At 38.7% G+C, this 19816-nt stretch overlaps 1 protein-coding gene across 10 annotated transcripts in view; it reads right to left on the bottom strand.

Moving 5' to 3' along the window:
- Positions 1–370: 370 nt before the first annotated feature.
- The window catches only part of LOC120310149 (sodium- and chloride-dependent GABA transporter 3), a 112048-nt gene continuing 92602 nt past the window's right edge, over positions 371–19816 (bottom strand). For 3 of the 10 annotated variants that reach the window (XM_039348248.1, XM_039348246.1, XM_039348245.1), the window contains 7 exons: positions 18975–19099; positions 18642–18754; positions 17654–17791; positions 15369–15471; positions 7835–7935; positions 5277–5447; positions 371–3679 (listed from right to left, as the gene is read on the bottom strand). In XM_039348248.1, the coding sequence (XP_039204182.1) occupies positions 3527–3679; positions 5277–5447; positions 7835–7935; positions 15369–15471; positions 17654–17791; positions 18642–18754; positions 18975–19099 (904 nt within the window). In that variant the 3' untranslated portion in view covers positions 371–3526. The remainder of the gene's footprint in view (positions 3680–5276; positions 5448–7834; positions 7936–15368; positions 15472–17653; positions 17792–18641; positions 18755–18974; positions 19100–19816) is intronic. The other 7 variants (XR_005557283.1, XR_005557282.1, XR_005557279.1 and 4 more) reach the window with 7 other exon arrangements.

The following is a 19816-nucleotide window of genomic DNA, read 5'->3' as shown; positions in this document are numbered from 1 at the left end:
CTTTTGATATATTATGTTAATACATTAATAGGTGTATGTTCATCTCCTTGTCAGAATGACTTGTATGTTGCCATACTGACAAGAGATATGAATCTATGAACCATACAGGTGACAAATTAATACTAAGAGCTCAATCAGTGCTGGCTGAAATGGAATAAACTGAATTCTAAAGCAGCATTTTTGCTTTTGTTGTTGTAATGAATACTGTTTATTTTTCTGCTAAATAGAATGGTTTAAAGACATTCAGAGAACACTGCAATTCCATAGGTATATAGTAAACCACTTTTGCATTGTTGCCACGAAAATTACAGGTATTTATCCATTTAATGCAAGCCAATTAGGCAGTCGATTAAGTAAAGCAAGAACCACATGTTTACCCATTTTCTTTATTTTTTTAAAAAGTAAGCAAACAAAATGTTGTGCTTCCTTGAATACCAAATAAAAATTTTGTGTAAAAGAGTACATAAATCTCATCTCTTCCTCACTTTTGAATAATACTGCATATACTTCAAAAATGAGCATTATTGTTTCCTACTGCACATTAAAAGAAGTTATCACAATGCCATTGCTGTTTATCATCTTCACAGTTTGTCCCAGAAGAAACAAAACTCCTTAATCAGAAAATTGAACCCACTTCTCCCAGCAATACATCAAAAAAGAAGTCTAAGAATTAAATGAATCAAATAGTAAATGTGTAAATTAACAAGGACACCAAATAAGAAACATTGCTTTAGACCATATTAAACCACATGAATGTGTGTAAAGCTATTGGTGTATAGCAGCAGATAGGAATTGTATTCACAGAATAGTTCTTGAGTTGAAGCATCTGGATGAAAACAACATTCTACATGTGACAATCCATATCAGTGAATCATCTCAAGACAATGAAAAACAGATCTTCATATTTACCAGGTAGGAAGTCCCTTTGAACACAATGTAATTAATGTCTGCATAGGATTGGGCTAAAAGTTTCTTTAATTTTAAAGACAGGTTACATTATCTGAAAAAAAAACACTATATTATGATTAGTTTATGTAGCAGCAATAATGCTGAGACAATTACTTCACATTTTTTGAAAATATGAGTTAAATTATTTAAAACTACTTTCTATAGATACTGAAGAATATTAAATTAGATTTGTATCTTTTTGTAATTCATGTAATAATAGGAATTCATAAGGAGATTCATGGACACAGAATACAGACTACCTTCTAAATTAACAACTTGATTCATTTTGTTTTTATTTATTTATTTAGAAAAAACCTGGTACTTACCACATATATAACTTGAAAAAGGCAATGCATAGATTCTAGCAATGGATAATTGTCTATGAAGAAAATATAAATAAATAAAAAGTCAATAACACAGATTTATCACTTATTGCTGTCAAGATCATTCAAAAGATCAAAGCATGCATATGATGTAAAGACTGACTTTTTCAGTTCTTTTTGAATCTGTAGAATCTATACAGCTCGGGATTAAACTGCAAAGGTTCATGAAAAGATTCTTTATATTGCATCTTTCCTCTACCTTGAATAATGAGATATAATTAGTTCAATAGATTTGATCGGAGAGATAAAGATTAATATAGAGCATGTACATAGTTTTTGGTATGTGTGAACCTTCCCATTTTGAATCACCACCCACTTCTTCAGAATTTTCTTCTAATAAAACATCTGAAGCATATAATTCATTGGGGTATTTTTAGTGCTATGCTACTTAAAGATTCTTAACTAAAACTGTCTGAATGTTTGCTGCTTTGGTTTTGTTTTTTTTTTTTAAAAAAAATCAGCAATATAAGCATCCCATGCAAAAAAAAAAAATGCTGATCAAATTCAACAATACTTAAATAAAATCCATTCTTTCTGTAGTTCTTCTGTAATAAATTATATCAGATTCCAGAGTTCAAAGTGTCTTAATATGGTTTAGTTATTTTCAAAATTATTTTTAGATTAAACTTTAAAATAATATCTGCTGTGTTACACCATGTCATGCTGATTAATTGGTGGCTTTTTCCCTGGTGTTACAGCAAAAGAAACAATATAGGGATTTATTAAAATTAGGGCATTTATTAAATGCCTTATATATATTTGCATATATCAGTTTTTCAAACACAATAACTTTTGTTAGTTACTTATGGAAGAAGCCATATCTAACCAGTTTCCTCCAAATAAGCCAGAAGTAGTAGAATGCCCCAAATCTCTGGTCAGCAGATAAGCATGCTGATTGCCATTGTGGGAGTTACAGACCCAAGAGATCTTGTATTACCAATTTGGAGAAAACTGAAGACATAATTTCCTACCATTCCTACTATGACTTCTTTTAATGTCACATGCATAAACTATGCCTGTCTCTCTGTAAAAACAAATCAAAAGTCAAATGCAAAACACTTGAGATAGTTTATGTAATCATTAGGCTCAAACAAAGAAGAATAAAATTCATACACCAATACCTGGGAAATCAAACTCTATTAATATAACTAGCATCTTAATAGCTTTTTTATGTATAAAAATAATTTCTATGAGAATTCAGGAAAAATATAATTCAAGTTGTCTCCCCCACACTTCTGTAAGTATGTTAAGTAGGTCAGGCAAAATAAACAAGTTTAAAGAAGGAATTTCCTCATTTACTTTTTATAAATAATCTATATACTGTAATACTAAGAGAAACCTGAACATGTATATCCACCATAGGATTCAGAGCTACATCTCTTGTATTTGAATACATACATTGAAGAGGCTGCTGTTGAAACTCCCAAAAGCTTCCAAGGTGACTCCATGAGATGTGGAGTGTATTATTCAAGACAACACAAGTCCAAAGCAGAAATTGGATTCAAAGGCTGAGCAGAAAAGCATTGCCTCAGAACCTGTGAAGACAGGCTTGCCAAATGTCAATGTTTGGCCTGGCCAAGGTAGGCTTGTATCATTTCTTTACTTAACAATACACAAGCATGATTGAAGGCTATCAGTGCTCCAGTAAACAGCTCTGATGGTCCACAGAAAGATTTAGATCAACATCCATGGTATTGGATCAGGCCCCAGTTCAGGAAGTTAGGTGTTAAATAAAGCTACATATCTGAAGAAAGTACCCTTTTAGATATTAACATAATGACATTGTGATTCCCTTTATGTACATATAGTAGAAGCTGAAATGGTTGGACATGCTTACAAATTAGAATGTGTAGTAACTATACAACACATGCCTTTAAAAAGTGTAAACATTTTACAACAGATTATACAGATCCTTCTAGGAGCTATAAAAACACTGGAATCACAATATTACAAATCATCACTAACAAAGAATTCTATCTGATTTATATATATATATATATATATTTATATATATAATTGTTACTTATATAATAATTAAAAACCACTTTTAAACAATTATACAAGTTCACTTTAAAATTAACTTGTTAATAAAGTTGTGCAAAACAAGCTGGTTTCTATAATTAAGTGAAGTATTCATTCATTTATTTATTTATGTCTTCATTTTTACAAAAAAAAAATAATAATAGAAAGTTCATTTAGAAATGTGTTTCTTTTTCTGTAATGGCTGAAATGTTGCCATCACCTTTCAATTTGGCATCGTAGTCATTTGCTGTAGCAACATATGAGCCAGCTCTGATCTTTCCTCTCATTTTCAGATCTGGGCTAGCTACAATCAGTTTTCTGAATCTCTGGAAAATAGGAAGAAAATTAAAAAAAACAACCATTACGTCTTTTGGTCATCCTTATAGTCATACCAACTCACTAAAACCTGGTTCACACATATTGCCTTTCTTAAACACTGGTTCTTAAATATATCAGGATTTTAACATAGTAATATACTGTATATTGGTGTTGTATGGTGCAAATTTAAAACTATGTATGTATGTATGTATGTAATATGGCTATGAGGGCTTTGGATTTGATTTTAAAGAGATGTGTCAGAAAGCATGGGAGGATGAATGCAGCACCACTCTATATCTCATTAAAGTAGTCACATCTCCTTCTAGGATTAGACAGCTGTAGTGACAGGTACACTCAGGTGATGTGTTCAAAGAACAGCATATTTGAAAGAACATCTTTGGAAGTGATTCTGAGGCATACCATAGGCCTAATAATGTGTTATCCATTCATTCCATAATAGATTATTTAAGATAAAAATAATGGTGCTATGTTGTGCATAAAATAACACCCTCTCAGGTTCCGAATACTCCCCACCTAACAGTTCTCAGTTCTTACTAGAGGCTTACTCTAGGGCATTTGTTACCTCAATTTTGTTCCCTTTCTCTTTCACATTTTGGTTTTAAAATGTTTCATGAAATATTTTTCTTATGCTTGTGAATTGATATCATATAAACCATCTCTCAGGCTTGCCCCAGTCTACTCTCTCAGGAAAATAAAACTCGTAACCCCATTTGGTTGAAGCAGAAGACCTTTTATGAAAAAAATTGGTTGCAGTAAAGTCAGACAGAATCTGGTGCTCCTGCACAAAATACAAAGCTATTTGTTTCCTTTCTCATTCCATTCCCCCATGACTGGTCCCCTGGCCAGCAAATGTGATGTCAGTAAAATGTTTTGAGAAACTCTGAGGTGTCATACTGGTAACATTACATTCTCAGGGAAAACGACCTTGAAGATCCTGGTATAAGCTGGTTAGTGGAGATCTGGTCTTCTTCCACTGTCACTCCCCCTCCCTATTTCCCACTTTTGAAGATATAGCAATAGTATCCAATAAACCTCCTCCCCTTTTTTAATGGCAGGATGCCAGCAAGACACAGGACAGTGATGGTGGACCTGACACCATATCTAACAAGTGTTTATATGCTACTTAATCAACATAATATAGGTTATGTTATGTTATGTTATGTTATGACCCTCAAGTGAATATTGTGGAATACATCTTTAAGTAAACTTGTGATTATTTTTTTTTAAAAAAAACCTCCAAAGCAACCCTCCTAAAATATAAACATGTTTGGGCAACAAAAATGTCCACTTTTGCACCCTCCCAAGCTGTCTCTTGGTTCTTCCTCAGGTATCACCATAACCCATTCTCAAATCCAGGGTAAATTAATAAATTGATTGCTAACATTTGACATTTGCATCTGTTGAGTCACAATAGTGGGCACAAATTTATGCAGTCAGAAGTCCATAAGTTCTGAAGTACTACCAACAGAAGGTAAAGACTCAGGATTCACTGAAATATGCATATCCTATTTTTTCTTTCTGGGCTTATACCTGGAACTTCTTGTCTACGATATCAAACTGCTTCGTAATAAAAACAAGCATCACCTCCAAAATGGTTCCTTCTGATTTCCACAGTTTTACACAGATCCACAAAGGAATGCAGACCATGGAGGACAGAGCCATCATCCAGCCAATACCATAACCCCAGTCTGGGTATATATATACGTTGTTATACTTCAAAGGTTTATATTTCACCAGGAAAAATATGAAGATGCCCTGAAATAAGGAGGAATGTGTTACGTATCCTTGAGAAAAAAAGAGAGAAATCTTGCTTAGGAAACTCCTTCATCCCAGTAAATTAATATATAAGGTCACACTTTGGAAAACAGACAGACAGCATGCTATCACTGCCGTTTCCTTCAATTTCAACACGCACATAACTTGCATCTGTCTCCTTTTTTACCCAAAGGAACCAGATTTCACACTGAAATCCAAATGAGCTTTAATTTAAATAACAAAGACATAAAGACTTCTTTTCAATTTGGCCACAAGCTGCATTTGTGCAGATCAACTTAGGGCTTATGATTAGAACATGTTTCCATTTGCATACTACTGAGTTGATTTTTCCTATCTCTTCCCACACACCTCTCACAAACATGTATGCAATTTCAGGTGGCCTCAACCTGGACAAAAATACCAGAACATTCAATATACTTCAAACCACTTCTAGTTTGGAATATTTACTTCTGGAAATAGCTAAACCAGAGCAGTTTGATGTGTTCAGGGTAGAATGGAGTTGAGAATTCTGCACATCTTTTGCTGCAGTGCATTTCTCCAATAAAGCATGGATACAAAAAAGCATATATTCTATATAAAACTTAATATATAACAGACAAAATATACATGACTATACTTAGGTGCGTACAGGAAAAGCATTATATCATTAAAAATCACTTGCATAATTTGTGATCACACAACATAAATATGTATATGCAGATACAAATATATTTGAATGAATATATAAAATGCATATAAATTTCATAGGAACTTTAAAAATTATTAAACTGTTGTGAAAATAACATAGTCCTATATCACAGTTGATATCAAGTTTTCATTATTATATTAGCACTTCAAAAACACATCTGAATCACCCATTTATATTATCTGTAATCTTGCATTTATATGTATGTATGAATGTATGTATGTAGGGAGTGAGTTTGTGTATGTATGTGGATATGTTTATGTCAGGGATGTAAAACTCAATTTCATTGAGGGCCTCATCAGCATTGCGGTTGCCCTCAGGGGGTGGGTGGGTGTGGCCTATTGGGTGGATGTGGATGGAGTAGATGTGGCCTATTGGATGGGCATAGGCAGCTCTACATCGTTCGATTTAAGAGTGCCTGTGGAAGCCTGGGCAGGAATGGGACAGATCTGAGGGTCTCTGGCAGAACGGGGTGGGACCGGGGCAAGTGCCAAGGCATGGTCCACTGCTGAAACCTCTCCGCCGGACCCCATCAAGCTGGATATGTGAAGAGCCATTTGCTGGCCACTTCCAGGCAATGGTACATTTCTTCATTCCTCACAACAGGTGACACCTCCCCAGCATGCACCCAGGGGGCAGAGCTGACGCGGCAGGGGCTGGTTCCTTGCTGTTTCCAGATGGCCTTATGGAGCTAAAACTGAATGCATTTCAGTATATATGGCCACCACAAAATTGTACCTTGGTTCCCGGCCAACCTGGGCCAAGGCAGTGGGGGCCGTTCCCTCACTGTTTCTCGGATTGCTTTGTGGGCCACATGAAACCACTTTGCGGGCCGCATCCAGCCCCCAGGCCTTGTGTTTGACATGTCTGGTTTATGTGCATACCTGTGTGCATACCAACCCACCTGCACATATTTGTATGTATGTACATATAAGTCCACCAATATTATCTGGTATATCAGTGATACTGAGTGAAATGGTTAGTGCCAGCAAACCAAGTTAGTTTTTCCCAGGAATTGAAGGGAGGGGTACAGCAAGAGTTATATGAATCAGTTAGGATTCAGTCCACCACATCTTTGTTCAAGTGCCCATTATAGGCAGATTAGTAAATCCTATGCCATGTAGGAAATGCATGTATTTAGATGTGTTATACGTTCTATCATTACAATATGAATTAATGTACAAAGAAACAGTGTGGTTAAGGCATCAGCCTAGAAAGTGGGAGTCCCTGAGTTCTTGTCCTTAGGCAAGTCACTGTCATTTAGCCAGGCGCTGACTCTGAGCCCTAGGAAGGAGGCAATGACAAGCTACTTTTGAAATGTTGCCAAAAAACTCATTGACATGTCTAGGCAGTTGTCAGGAGTAAACACTGACTCAAAGGTATGTGTGTGTGCATGCACACACACAAAGACACAAAGTGAAGATAGCATGTAACAATGGCTTGCCTGAATCTGGGCGTATTAGGAAAAAAATCTTAATATAACGCAATCAGTAAAAAAAAAATAGCTAAGTAAATGGAAGGATATTTCATAAGATTTTTTTCACTTAATCACTAGAGATTTGTTTCATTTTCCTTGTATAATCTACTTCTACGAAATAATTTGAACAAGACATCTGGATGAAAACCTTGCCAGAGCCTTACAAATTGTGTTCTCATACTAATCACATGTTTTATTACTTACTGCACAAATGCCAGGAGTAATCAACATCCAACACCATTTAAACATTATCAGTGGTCTGTACCCAATCATATCTTCAATGTTGTCATAAAACCGATTGCTTCCTATCCAAAATAAAAGAGCAAAGAGTGAATGTGCATCTGGAATTCTGTAGTAACACAAACCTTTATACACTATTTCTGAGATTGACCCTTTCTCTGTGATTGTCAATTAATGCCCAAAAAGGAAGGCAAAGGCAGCTGCTAAAACTGAGGCTGTTGCTGGAAAGAGACATTGCCCATTATTTACTGGGTCTGGTGTAGCTGTAACTACACAGTCCTTTCCACTGCTGGCTTAGGCCCTCGAAAGTGTTCTTGATATGATGTCCATTGTCTCACTACACATCTGAGGAAGGATGTACAAGGCTGTCACTTTTATTTTCTTTTGGAGCCACCTGAGAATGATGCTGTCTCATGAGGTTATGCCATTGCAAGAGTAGGGAAGAGCCTCAAGCTTCCTGATGCCACCACCTTCCAAGTATAACACAAAAAAGCAGATGGAACCTATTGCCAAAGATAAGGAGGCGCTCCAAGGAAAAGCACATTAGGTCAGCATCCATTATTTCATTATCAGCAGGAAAAGTCAGAGGGAAAGAGAATAGCAAAAACATCATTTTATTAAATGTTTAACATCTACAAGAAGCCATTGGAGGAGGTCATCTGTAGCCATGGGATGAAATATCATCAGTATGCTGATGATGCCAGATGTATATTTCTGCCTCTGATGAAGTAAGCAATAATACTGATGTCCTGTCTTGGTCCTTGGAAGTTGTAGGAGTTTGAATGGGGAAAACAGGCTTTAGTTAAATCCTGGCAAGACTGAGTGGCTTAGGGTTTGGGGAATAAAATTAGGACCAAGAATATGGTGAAGCAATCACTAAGTGGAAGTTCAACTATGCTTAATTTTATGTATTCGGTTCTTAGGCAATTGACGAAGACACATGATGAACAAGTAATCTCTTTATTGATCTTCTCCTTACAACCAAGCAAGAACCAAAAGGCACGCAGGCCTTTTATAGAGTCCTGAATCCGGACAGTGTCAGCCAATAAGAAGCTGACTGTTTTCGCACCTTGCGCATGCACACAAGGTTGGCGACAGCCAGTCTGGTCCCAGGCAGCTTTTGGTCTGCCCAGGACCATTTCAACTTTTCTGAGCCTGCTGAATGCTTCAGCAGGCTCAGGACACAACACCCCTCCCCCCTAGATAAAACAATATACCTTATGATGTAACAGCACAGGTACATGAATTCAAGGGACTGGGGGTTGGTGAAAATCACAATAGTCTGCACACAGGCAGAACACTCTTACATTACTACTTCTTATAAAAGAAATACAACAAATAATAAATTGAAAGTAACACTCCTCCACTGAGTGCTTACTTCACATCTTGTTTAAGGACCAGTAAGGTTCCCTTAGAATTGACAGAAACCTCACATAGTCCTCAAGATGTTTAGGTGGGCCCTTAGCCCGCTGTGACCTTCTGAGGGCCGGTGAGTATACCTGGCCTGCCAGCTCGCCTGCCAGGCTAGGCAGACCAGGACTTTGATCCCCCAAAGACCCAGGTGACCCACCCAGCTGCTGACTTGCTAGACCCTCCAAGTCCAAGCCAGGGTTCCTTGGAGGGGTGGAAGTCCCCAAGTCCACAATGGACTCCTCTTGGGAACACTGTCCCTTGAGCACAAGGCCAGCAGCTGGAGTGGCCTGGGGGCAGAAGTCCCCCAGTATTCCATAACCCCTGTGTATGTGCTGGAGATGCCAGAGTCAGGAGCTGCCTCCATGGCAAACCCCCTTTCTAAGGACTTCCTTTTTGGAGCAATAGCTGAACTGTGTGAGTGCCATTGGTGAAATTCCCAGTCTGGGGCTGTGTTTGAATTATGTGGATACCCCCGGTGTGACTCCATGTATGGAGCACTAACTGAAGTATTTGGATTATGTGGATACCCCCAGTGCAACTCCCTGTCTGGAGCAATGACTGATGTGCGGGGGACCCCCTTTTCAGGGAATTCCTGTTCGGAGCACTTGTGGAACCTTGAGATGACCCCTGAACAGCCTCAGCGGCAGTCTCAGCAGCTTGTGAGACACTGCTAGAATTGGGAAACTGTGAACCAGAATGCAGATTATGGTCCTCCTCCCCCCCAGAGCAGAGCCAAGAGCGGAAACGTGGCTGTTAAGCTTCCAGCGCAGTTGATTGATGTGTCTGCGAATGACATGTCCATCATCCAAGTCCATTTTGTATGACAGCGGCCCAGAGACCTTGCGTACCACTGCTGTGACCCAGGGATGACCAGGCCTATAGTTCCTTGCCCAGACCGGATCGCCACCTGAAGTCTCCTAGGTGCCCGCAGCTGTGACACCTGTGAAGCCACCCAGTCTGGGTGCAACCTGTCCAGTTTGGTGATGAGGCAGCAACCCAGTGGAGTTCTGCTGGGCTCTTCCCTGTGGCTGTGCAAGGTGTGGTGCGGTGTGCAAGAAGGAAATCTGCTAACCTGTGATGCCAGTTACCATAAGTCAGTTTCTTGAGAGCATCTTTGGTAGTGCGCACCATGCTCTCTGCTTGGCCATTGGAAGATGGGTGGAAGGGAGCAGACATCGCATGCTGGATCAAGTTGGCTGGAAGAAAAGCCTGGAATCAAAAGATGTAAATTGGGGGCCATTATCTGAAACCAGGACATCTGGGACTCCATGTGAGGCAAAAATTCCTCTCAACACCTGGATGGTCCTGGCAGTAGTAGTGGAGGAAACAGGAACAACCTCTAGCCACTTGGAATGGCTATCAACAACAACCAGGAAGAATTGCCCCTGAAAGGGCCCAGCATAATCTATATGCACCTTAAACCATGGGGTTTGAGTTTCTTCCCACCTATGTTCTGGGGCCTGAAATGCCATGACTGTTGGCACAGCTGGCACCCATGATCCTGGGCCTTGATGTCTTTATCAAGCCCAGGCCATCAGATATGGCTGCGCGCAAGCGCCTTCATCCTTACTATTCCTGGATGTCCCTCATGCAGAGAGAGCAAGACTCTAGAGCTCAATTAGCTGAGATGACTACCCTAATATCCCATAACAGGCATCCTTTGAACATAGAAAGCTTGTGCTTCCTTTGCCAGAAGCTTTGAAACTCCGTATTTGGACACGTGTCAGGCCATCCTGACAAGACCCATGTCAGTACACATGTGAGTGTGTGATCAGTCGCAGTTTCTGCAGCCACGTCCCTAGCATTGAGGTGAGATTCAGGCAACTCCTGAATGGAAAGAATGTTAATAGCAGGAGCAGGATCTGCCTCTGTTTGAGAGGTAATCTGCTGAGGCCGTCTACATGGCCCATCTCTTTTCCATGTTTGGGAATGAGTGTATAATCATATGCTGACAGGAAAATTGACCATCTCAGCATATGTGGAGAAATAATGTGTGGTGTCTGTTTGTTGGTTGTAAACAAACTCAGCAGAGGCTTATGGTCTGTATAGACCATGAAGTGGCAACCATATAAGAAATCATGAAATTTCTTTATGGCAGCCACTATGGCCAAGGCTTCTCTGTCAATCTGAGCGTAATTCCACTCTGCAGATGACAGAGTCCTTGAATAGTAAGCTACAGGGACTTGTGTCCCATCAGCTTCAGGTGACTAAGTACTGCTCTCACCTCATAAGGAGATGCATCGCATGCGATGCACACAGGCAGTTGCTCATTGAAATGTGCTAATACAGCATTTGAAGAGAGCAAGGCCTTAACCTCATTAAAACTCCTTTCATGGACTTGAGTCCACTGCCATGGAGCCTGCTTGTCTAAGAACCAGTGTAACGGCTCTGCCACTGCAGTGTTATGTGGGAGAAATGCGTGATAGAAATTTAAGAGCCCCAAGACAGCTTGCAGCTCACTCTTGGGCTTGGGGCCTGGGGTCTGCTGAATCACTTGAAGCTTGGATTCAACAGGGTGGATGCCTTGAGCATCAATCCTGAAGCCTAAGAAGTCAGTGGAAGTGACTCCTATTTTGCATTTGTCTTGCTTCAATTTAAGGCCTGCTTGGCGGAAACGAAGCAAAACAGCCCTTAATCTTTCTGCTAAATTTTGAGATAACTCCCCAGCAATGAGGATGTCATCGAAGTAGGGATAGACCCCAGGAATACCACGAAGTGTGTGTTCCATGACACTTTGAAATATGCCAGGGGCTACATTTACCCCAAACTGCAGTCTTTTAACCTTAAAGGCCCCTCTATGTGTTACAAACATTTGGGCCTCTGCAGTTACCTCATCAACAGGTAGCTGCTGATAGGCCTGTGCCAAATCAAGTTTTGCAAAAAGGTGCCCCCCTTTGAGGGATGCCAGAATGTGGCTTACCACAGGCACGAGATATGCATGCTGTTGCAACGTTTTATTCAGTGTGCACTTGTAGTCTGCACATATAGGGCCTTCTCCATTAGCCTTTAAAGGCGTTACAATGGGGGTTTCCCATGGACTAGAGTCCACAGGTTCTAAGATGCCCTGCTGGAGCAGCTTGTCCAGCTCTGCATCTATCTTGCTTTTGAGGGCAAAAGGCACCCTTCTAGGCTTGATCCTGATGGGCGTGATAGTTGGGTCTAAATGTAATGCAATGGGAGGCCCCTTGTAAAAGCCAAGCTCTGAGCTAAACACATCAGCAAACTCCTTGCAGATTTCTGCAAGGCCCAATGTTTGCGAGCTGTGAAGCCTGGATTGTCACTTGGATTCCAAGGGCCTCGAACCAATCAAGTCCAATAAGACTTGTGCATTCACCCCCAACTATCACCACATCTAGGAAGCCCTCAAAATCCTTATGCTGCACTTTGAGAGTAGCCTCCCCTTTCACACTGACTTTGGAATTCTGGAAGTCAGTGAGGATTAAATTCGATGGTCTGAGTTTGACTCGAAGGCCACTAGTGCTGCAAATTCTTTTGAAGGTGTCAAATGAAATAATTGATATAGCAGACCCTGTGTCCAACTCCATCGATAAGGGAACCCCTTGCAATTTCACATCAATGCGAAGTTTTTTCTTAAGGGGCTTGTGTGTCCCTGTCCTTAGAATACTCCTGCGCAATGCGCAGAAACCCACCCTGTGCTGGCTGGGGATCCTGGTACCTTTCTGAAGCAATTCTTCCTGAGGTTGGACCTTCTGGGACCCAAACAGACAGAGGCAATGTGGCCTTGCCTGCCACATGCCCGGCAAATGGTGGAGCGGAATCTGCAGTTAGCTTGCTTGTGGCGTCTTCCTCACCCGAAGCACTGAGGAGATGCTGGGGCCTTGTCTGGAAGCCCCTTCGGCCTTCTATCTGCTGGCTGGTGAAGTTTGTCCACCTCCTTTTCAGGATCCACTTCTGAATCTTCTCAAGCGTCCTCTTGATAGACGGTCACGATGGCTGGAGGGTTCCTGGCGAGCTGTAAAGCCTTCACAGCACCGCCTGCTGCTTCCTCAGCTGCAACCTCTCTTAAGGCATCTTGAAACGATACTTCTTCTTTCGCGAAGATATTCTGTTGCAATTCTCTACTTTGTAGGCCACACACGAAAAGATCTCACAGCCTCTCTTCCAGGTCCTTGAACTCACAAGGCCTGGCCTCTTGTCTTAAGGCAGTGATGAAGTCCACAGCAGATTCACCCGGCCTCTGGTCTCTCTGCTCAAATGCATGCCTCCAAGCGATGACAGACAATTTAGACTGGAAATGTTCCTTCAGCATCTTCTTCAAGTCAGCATATTTGAAGTGCAGGGGCCACCAGATTTTCAGCAATGTCGGATGCTTTCTGGCCACAGACGCACAGAAGAGTTGCCGCTTTCAGGCCATCTTCCCTGATTTGATTCACTCTAAAGTAGTTCTCCACCCTTGCTACATACAAATTCCATCTCTCTGGGTGGGAGACATCAAAGTCTGTCAAGCGGCCAATTTTCGACATTGTAAACCTTTATGGCCTAATTGCCTCCCTGCAAGCTAGTATTTGGGGAAAAGGTCCTTTTGCCGACTCACCTCCAGAGATGCTATACTGGCAGGCTGAGTCGCGAATGCAGGATGCTGTCTTCCCAGTCTTTGGACCTTCTTGGTGAGTCCTATTTGTTTCTTTTGCTTGCAGGGATCCCACCTTCATCACCAGTTTTATGTATTCGGTTCTTAGACAATTGACAAAGGCACATAATGAACAAGTAATCTCTTTATTGATCTTCTCCTTACAACCAAGCAAGAACCAAAAGGCCCGCAGGCCTTTTATAGAGTCCTGAACCCAGAAAGTGTCAGCCAATAAGAAGCTGGCTGTTTTTGCGCCTTGCACATGTGCACAAGGCTGGCGACAGCCAGTCTGGTCCAGGCAGCTTTGCAACATTTCTGAGCCTGCTGAATGCTTCAGCAGGCTCAGGACACAACACTTACATTCTTACTTCAACATAGCTGCAGCCAATCAGTGATGAGGAAGAGAAACTGCCTTCTACACGTGATCTGAGAACACAATACGAAGAGCAGAGAAAAGGCAGAACAGCGAAGGTCAGCCTGATTACTTGTGAGGAGGCAGCCTTGCTCTTTTTAATTTAGCACAGCAGACAGATGGAGGCAATGCTGGGAACAACATGTTCATTTCCTAGCTGTGTTTTTTCCTGGTTGTTGTGATTCATGCCTTGCTTTGATTGATAGTAGGCCCTGACTTGGATCATGCCTTGTGAAATCTGGACTTTTCTTGCCCTGCGAATTATCTTGTATTGTGGATTTAACTTTGCCTGGTGGGTTTATCTCATTTGGGAAACTTTCAAGTGCCTTGTTGACTCAATGGCCCTTGCTCTGTGAATTAGCATTGGTCTGCTTTTGGCAGAAGTTAATTGGGATAGTTCTGGGTTTTTGGTGAAGGGAATTGCTGTGAAATATTAATAAACCCACTAAACCACCATTATGTGTCTGTGTGAGTGAGCAGGACAGCACAGCCACATGAAGTCTCCTTGGATAGAGTGATAGGCAGTATATAAATTTAATAAATAAACTAAATTATAGAATTATCGAATTAATTAAGTATTCACAAAAGAATCAAGGCATTAAATCTACAGTCTGTATTTAACTTCTAACCTCTAAGAGACAACAACGTGAATTGTTCTGGGAACCACTCCAAGGATAGCTATATGGGAAACAATATTTATCAGAAGGGGAGATTTATAAACCATGCTTTGACAATTCTAATCTTAAATTTTGCCTCAGTTCAAACATTTTTAATCTGGCAAGGTAAATTATGGAAAAAATTTCTGTAGAGGTAAGAAAGATGGAGGCAAAGAAAGATAACACTATATATTTTATTTTGTTGCCCCTCATGATCCTTTCTCTGCACAAGGCCAGACATATTTCCCCAGCTGGTCCCTGAAAAAGATACTGATGACTATGTATATCTAGTGTACATTTAACATGTTTGAGACATATTTGTATAATGAGAAACAGGATATAAATAATTGACATAAAAATACATTATTCAAATTATCTGGAAAAGTATTGTGTAATTTCAGGCAATAACATCAATCATTGACTCACCATAAAACCACCCAATGCAGACACACTCAAATATAGCAACAAAAAGAAGACACATTCCACTAGCAGCATAAGAATCAAATAGCTGGAAAATATACATTCCGCCCTGAAAAAGAAAATTAAAAATTAAGAAGGTTGTGGGTTTGTGACATTTTAGTTTTAAAATGAGGATTATTTTCAGATAGCATTCACTGGAGGATACCATGTAATTTTTCAAATTATAACTGGAAAGGAGGAAAATGCAACATTCTTCTCCTTTGCCCAAGTCAAGAGGAAAATTATTCCTTCAAAGGCATTATTTTCATTGTGGGACACCTCCATTGGTATAGTAATATTAGCCTCACAGCAAGGATTTACTTTATAGTAGTTAAAAGCTAGCCTTTATCAGTAAATTTAGGTAAGAAATACCTAATAAAATGCTAGCTGTTCACCCTAAGCCATACAGCTCAAAGTAAAATTCAATCGACAAGAAAATTTGCACAGCATTTAAAATGTTCCTCAGAAATTACATAGCACTGGAGTGGATATTGCAGTTATTTTCAACAGCAATGCATTTTCCCCTTAAATTTAACTCATTGAATGTTTTGGGGTTTTTTTTGGGGGGGGGGGTGTAATGAAAAACCTTAGATGATAGTAAATGATGCAACAGTGCCATTTGGTGGACCATGATACATATTGCAACTTGATTGTATACTGCAAGTAACATATTCTAGAATGTACAACGTTCTACTCTTTGAAACAAAAGGCATAGAAACAGTGTGCTTTGAAAAAAATATTTTCTCCTTTTGCTAAATTCTATTCAAAACAGTTGGGTAAACAGCTGCAGTAATAAATAATCTGGGTTTGCCTCATGAACTGATATGCCTCTAAACACGATTTTCTGGAGAGTGATAATAGTGATATAACTCTCATATTATATTTATGCTTTTCCAGTAGCATGGAGCTGAACACTCTGAGTAAGGTTTTGGCCTTGTGTGAAGTAGGGCTTAACACATGTCTCCAATAGGGTTGCATGCATATTTTCCACTGAAAGAGTCTTCTAGACCACCTCTCCCACCAAAATCTGACACTAGCCACATATCTCTTCTGCAATTAGAAATATTTTAAAAGGTTAATTCTTTTGTTTATTTAAAGTATTTCTATACCTTAGTTTATATAAATATTTATAATATACATTATATTTCCTATACATCACAGAAAATCCCCAGCTGCTTTACAGTAGCCACAAAATCAATTCAAAATAGTAGGAAAAAAAGTTAAAAACAATATATCTGGAAAAACCAGGGACAATTTAATGGCTGGACTCAGCGGACTAAATTATTACTTCCAATATTGATTTTTATGGTAGTGTCATAAAATCAGTGTTGGAAGAAATAATTTAGTCTGCTGAATACAATTCCCTGTTCAGTTCATGATAGTTTCCATAAATGGGATATCAATCATGTAATCAGCAGTATCACAAACTGTAGCGCAGAGACTAGCATCTCTTCTTAAGATTATATATCTTGGAGGGGAGGATGTAATTGTTCTTTATGATTGTTTATGATTCATCCATTCTGTGAAGCTAATGAAGCAAAATATCATCATTTTGATTAACAATATCAAAGGCAACCGAGGGTTCAAATTAGAGTTTCATGTCTCTTGGTAGAGGTCATCTATTGGTGATTAAGATTTTACCCTATTCCAGTCTGGAATTTAGAATGGGTATCTTCTTTAGGCAATAAAACTAAGTTCAATTTAATGTTATGAATAAAATATAATTAGCATTTACTCTCCTATGCATATGGTACTTTTTGCCTCTGTCATACAAAATTACAATTCATGGCAATTCAATAGTTGATTATGATTATGATTACAATTCTTATTAATTCAGTTTATTCGATTTGTATGTCGTTATCTATCCCCTTCCCTAACCATCAGATCTAGATGATTCTGGGCAGCTAACAACAGTTTGTAGTAAAGCACAATCAATCAGTGATGATTGGAGAGGTTTTGTACATACAAAATTTTGATTCACCCTGGTGAATGGGAAGGGTCCATTGAAAGGGATAATCTGATCCTAATCCCTAAATGACTTTTCAAATCAAGACCAGCATTTTATAGAATGCTAAAATACATTTGACAAGATCTAATATTTCTAAATGATTGGTAATTAATCCCAAACCTATTTTTATAAATATTTGCAGTTCCAATAATTTATGAGTCATCCAATATGCTTCATAGAATTCCCAACTCTAAAAATGAGAGCTGTGAATTAATAATTGCGAATGTTATTAAATGTAACTTACCTCTGTTAACATAATTAAACCAAGAAAGTAAGACACAATTGAAAGAGCTAGGATCAACATTTCTCTTCTATATCCTCTCCGGAAAACCTTGGGGTACATATCCACCACTGCTGTCACAAGACTCTCAACACACACAAACTGGATAAAAGAAACAGAAACAAGGTAAACAAATACATTCCCATTTCTATATCAGTAATCAGTGCATGAAATGTTTTGCAGCATTCACAGCCCAGTGCTGTAAGGAGCTTTATTCAAACTATATCGCAGGTGAGGCAAATTGTGATTCTGATTAAGTATATTGCAGGTTTGGGGATTAGCATTAGTGGAATCAGACTATCCCTATTATTCTTCAAAAGAGACAAGGGACAAGTTTTTAAGTTTTCTTAGCACAAAATAAAGCACTATACTCTGTATTATTTCTTGACTCAGTGCTGTGAAAAATTAGGGAAATTATTCAGCATTTAAGAGTTATTATGGGCTGAGGACAGTGCTTCATTTTATATTCCCATCTTCAAACTCAACAGTACCGATTATATGTTCTTGAAATCTAATCCTTCAAGGTTATTAAACACCATTTTTAAATTCCTTAGTTCACTTTCCTAAAGTCACTAAGTACATCTCTCAACCCTACTTTAGTGGATGGTACACACTTCCATTCTTTTAGAACAGCTATTTTCCAATGAACCCGTGGTTCCAATGGGAAAGCTGGCTTCATTGCCTTTTCTCTATCAAGTTGCAGCCTTTTAAATTTCTCAAGTTTAGCCTGTGATTAAAGCCCATTATTTTCAACTCATGTTATTATACACTTGCCTGCCCGTTTTCTCTTATTTCATCACACAAGCAATAACAGTTTGCATATATTAACTAGTCATATATGTTTATACTCATAAAGAATATCTCTTACTATGTAACAATTCTACGTTTTAAAGACCTTCACAGAAATTAGTTTGCAATGTTTATAACAGTTTTATAGTAACTCTGATTTTACCTGACTATCTAATCCAAGGAATATAAGCATCATGAAAAACAAAGTTGCCCACAATGGAGAAAGAGGCATCATTGTTACGGCTTTTGGATATGCAATGAAAGCAAGTCCAGGTCCTGAAAGTAAAATAAAAGGAATTAGATACATAAATGAGGACTTGTTCATGTACTGATCACATTATGGATAGTCCGTATAGGTATATAATTGATGGCATGGGATGTCTATTACTATGGATCATATCTCTTTATAGAAAATGTCCAACTTCTTTTCTGCACAATTAACTTATATTCAAATCCCATATTCAAGAAGACCATCAAATATATTTGTAGAACTTACCTGATTCTGCAACCTCTGCTATGGGAACCCCCTGTTCATAAGCCATAAAGCCAAGAACAGAAAAGATGGCAAAACCAGCCACAAAGCTTGTACCACTGTTCAGGCAACAGAGCATAATGCAGTCTCTATCAAATAAAGAGCAAAATCATTGTTTAATTTTAAGTGCTTGACTTTATATCACAGTTCTGGGGAAAAAAAATCAGAAAGACAGAAGCATTAACTTCCAGGAACTTTCCATGTAGCTTGTTGGCTATACTTCTAATGCATTAATATAATCAAATGGATTATAGTACATTTTTGTCACAGTTAGTATCACCAAATTCTACTGTTCTAGATCTCAGAGATATCATCAGAGATTTAGTCAGAATTTTAATGATACCTCTTTTTTCTACTTGATGCCAAAAATACAGCAATAAATTATTTGACTATTCATTGGTAGCCTTTAGAAATATAAGTTTTCATTTTTCTAATTCAATGTCTTCTCAGAATATGGAAAGAAAACTTCAACAAGCTGTCTCACTTGGAATATAATTACTGGCTTTATGGAATTTCCATATTATATGACTACCTACATTATGTTGCAAATGCACAGTTAACATTCACATGTAAGTTCTTCTTGCAAGGCTTTAAGGAGAAATGCATAACCAGAGAAATCTGAAATATAGCATTATGCTAAATGATACAATTTCATATTCAAATAACGTGATTACTGTAAGTACTAATAAATAGTTTCTGTTTTCTACTTTCTTCAGGAAATGATATCAGTTTGTGTCGGTAAATACCTACAATATTTAAATTCATGGTTGTCAATCCGTTTGAAAAGAGAAAAGTTTGTGTTAAGA

This window comes from Crotalus tigris, unplaced genomic scaffold (genome assembly GCF_016545835.1).
Source record: "Crotalus tigris isolate CLP2741 ecotype Arizona unplaced genomic scaffold, ASM1654583v1 scf7180000018125.1543573, whole genome shotgun sequence".
NCBI classification, from domain to species: domain Eukaryota; kingdom Metazoa; phylum Chordata; class Lepidosauria; order Squamata; family Viperidae; genus Crotalus; species Crotalus tigris.
The sequence above is the reverse complement of the archived record's forward strand: the minus strand, read 5'-3'. Positions and strand labels throughout refer to the sequence as shown.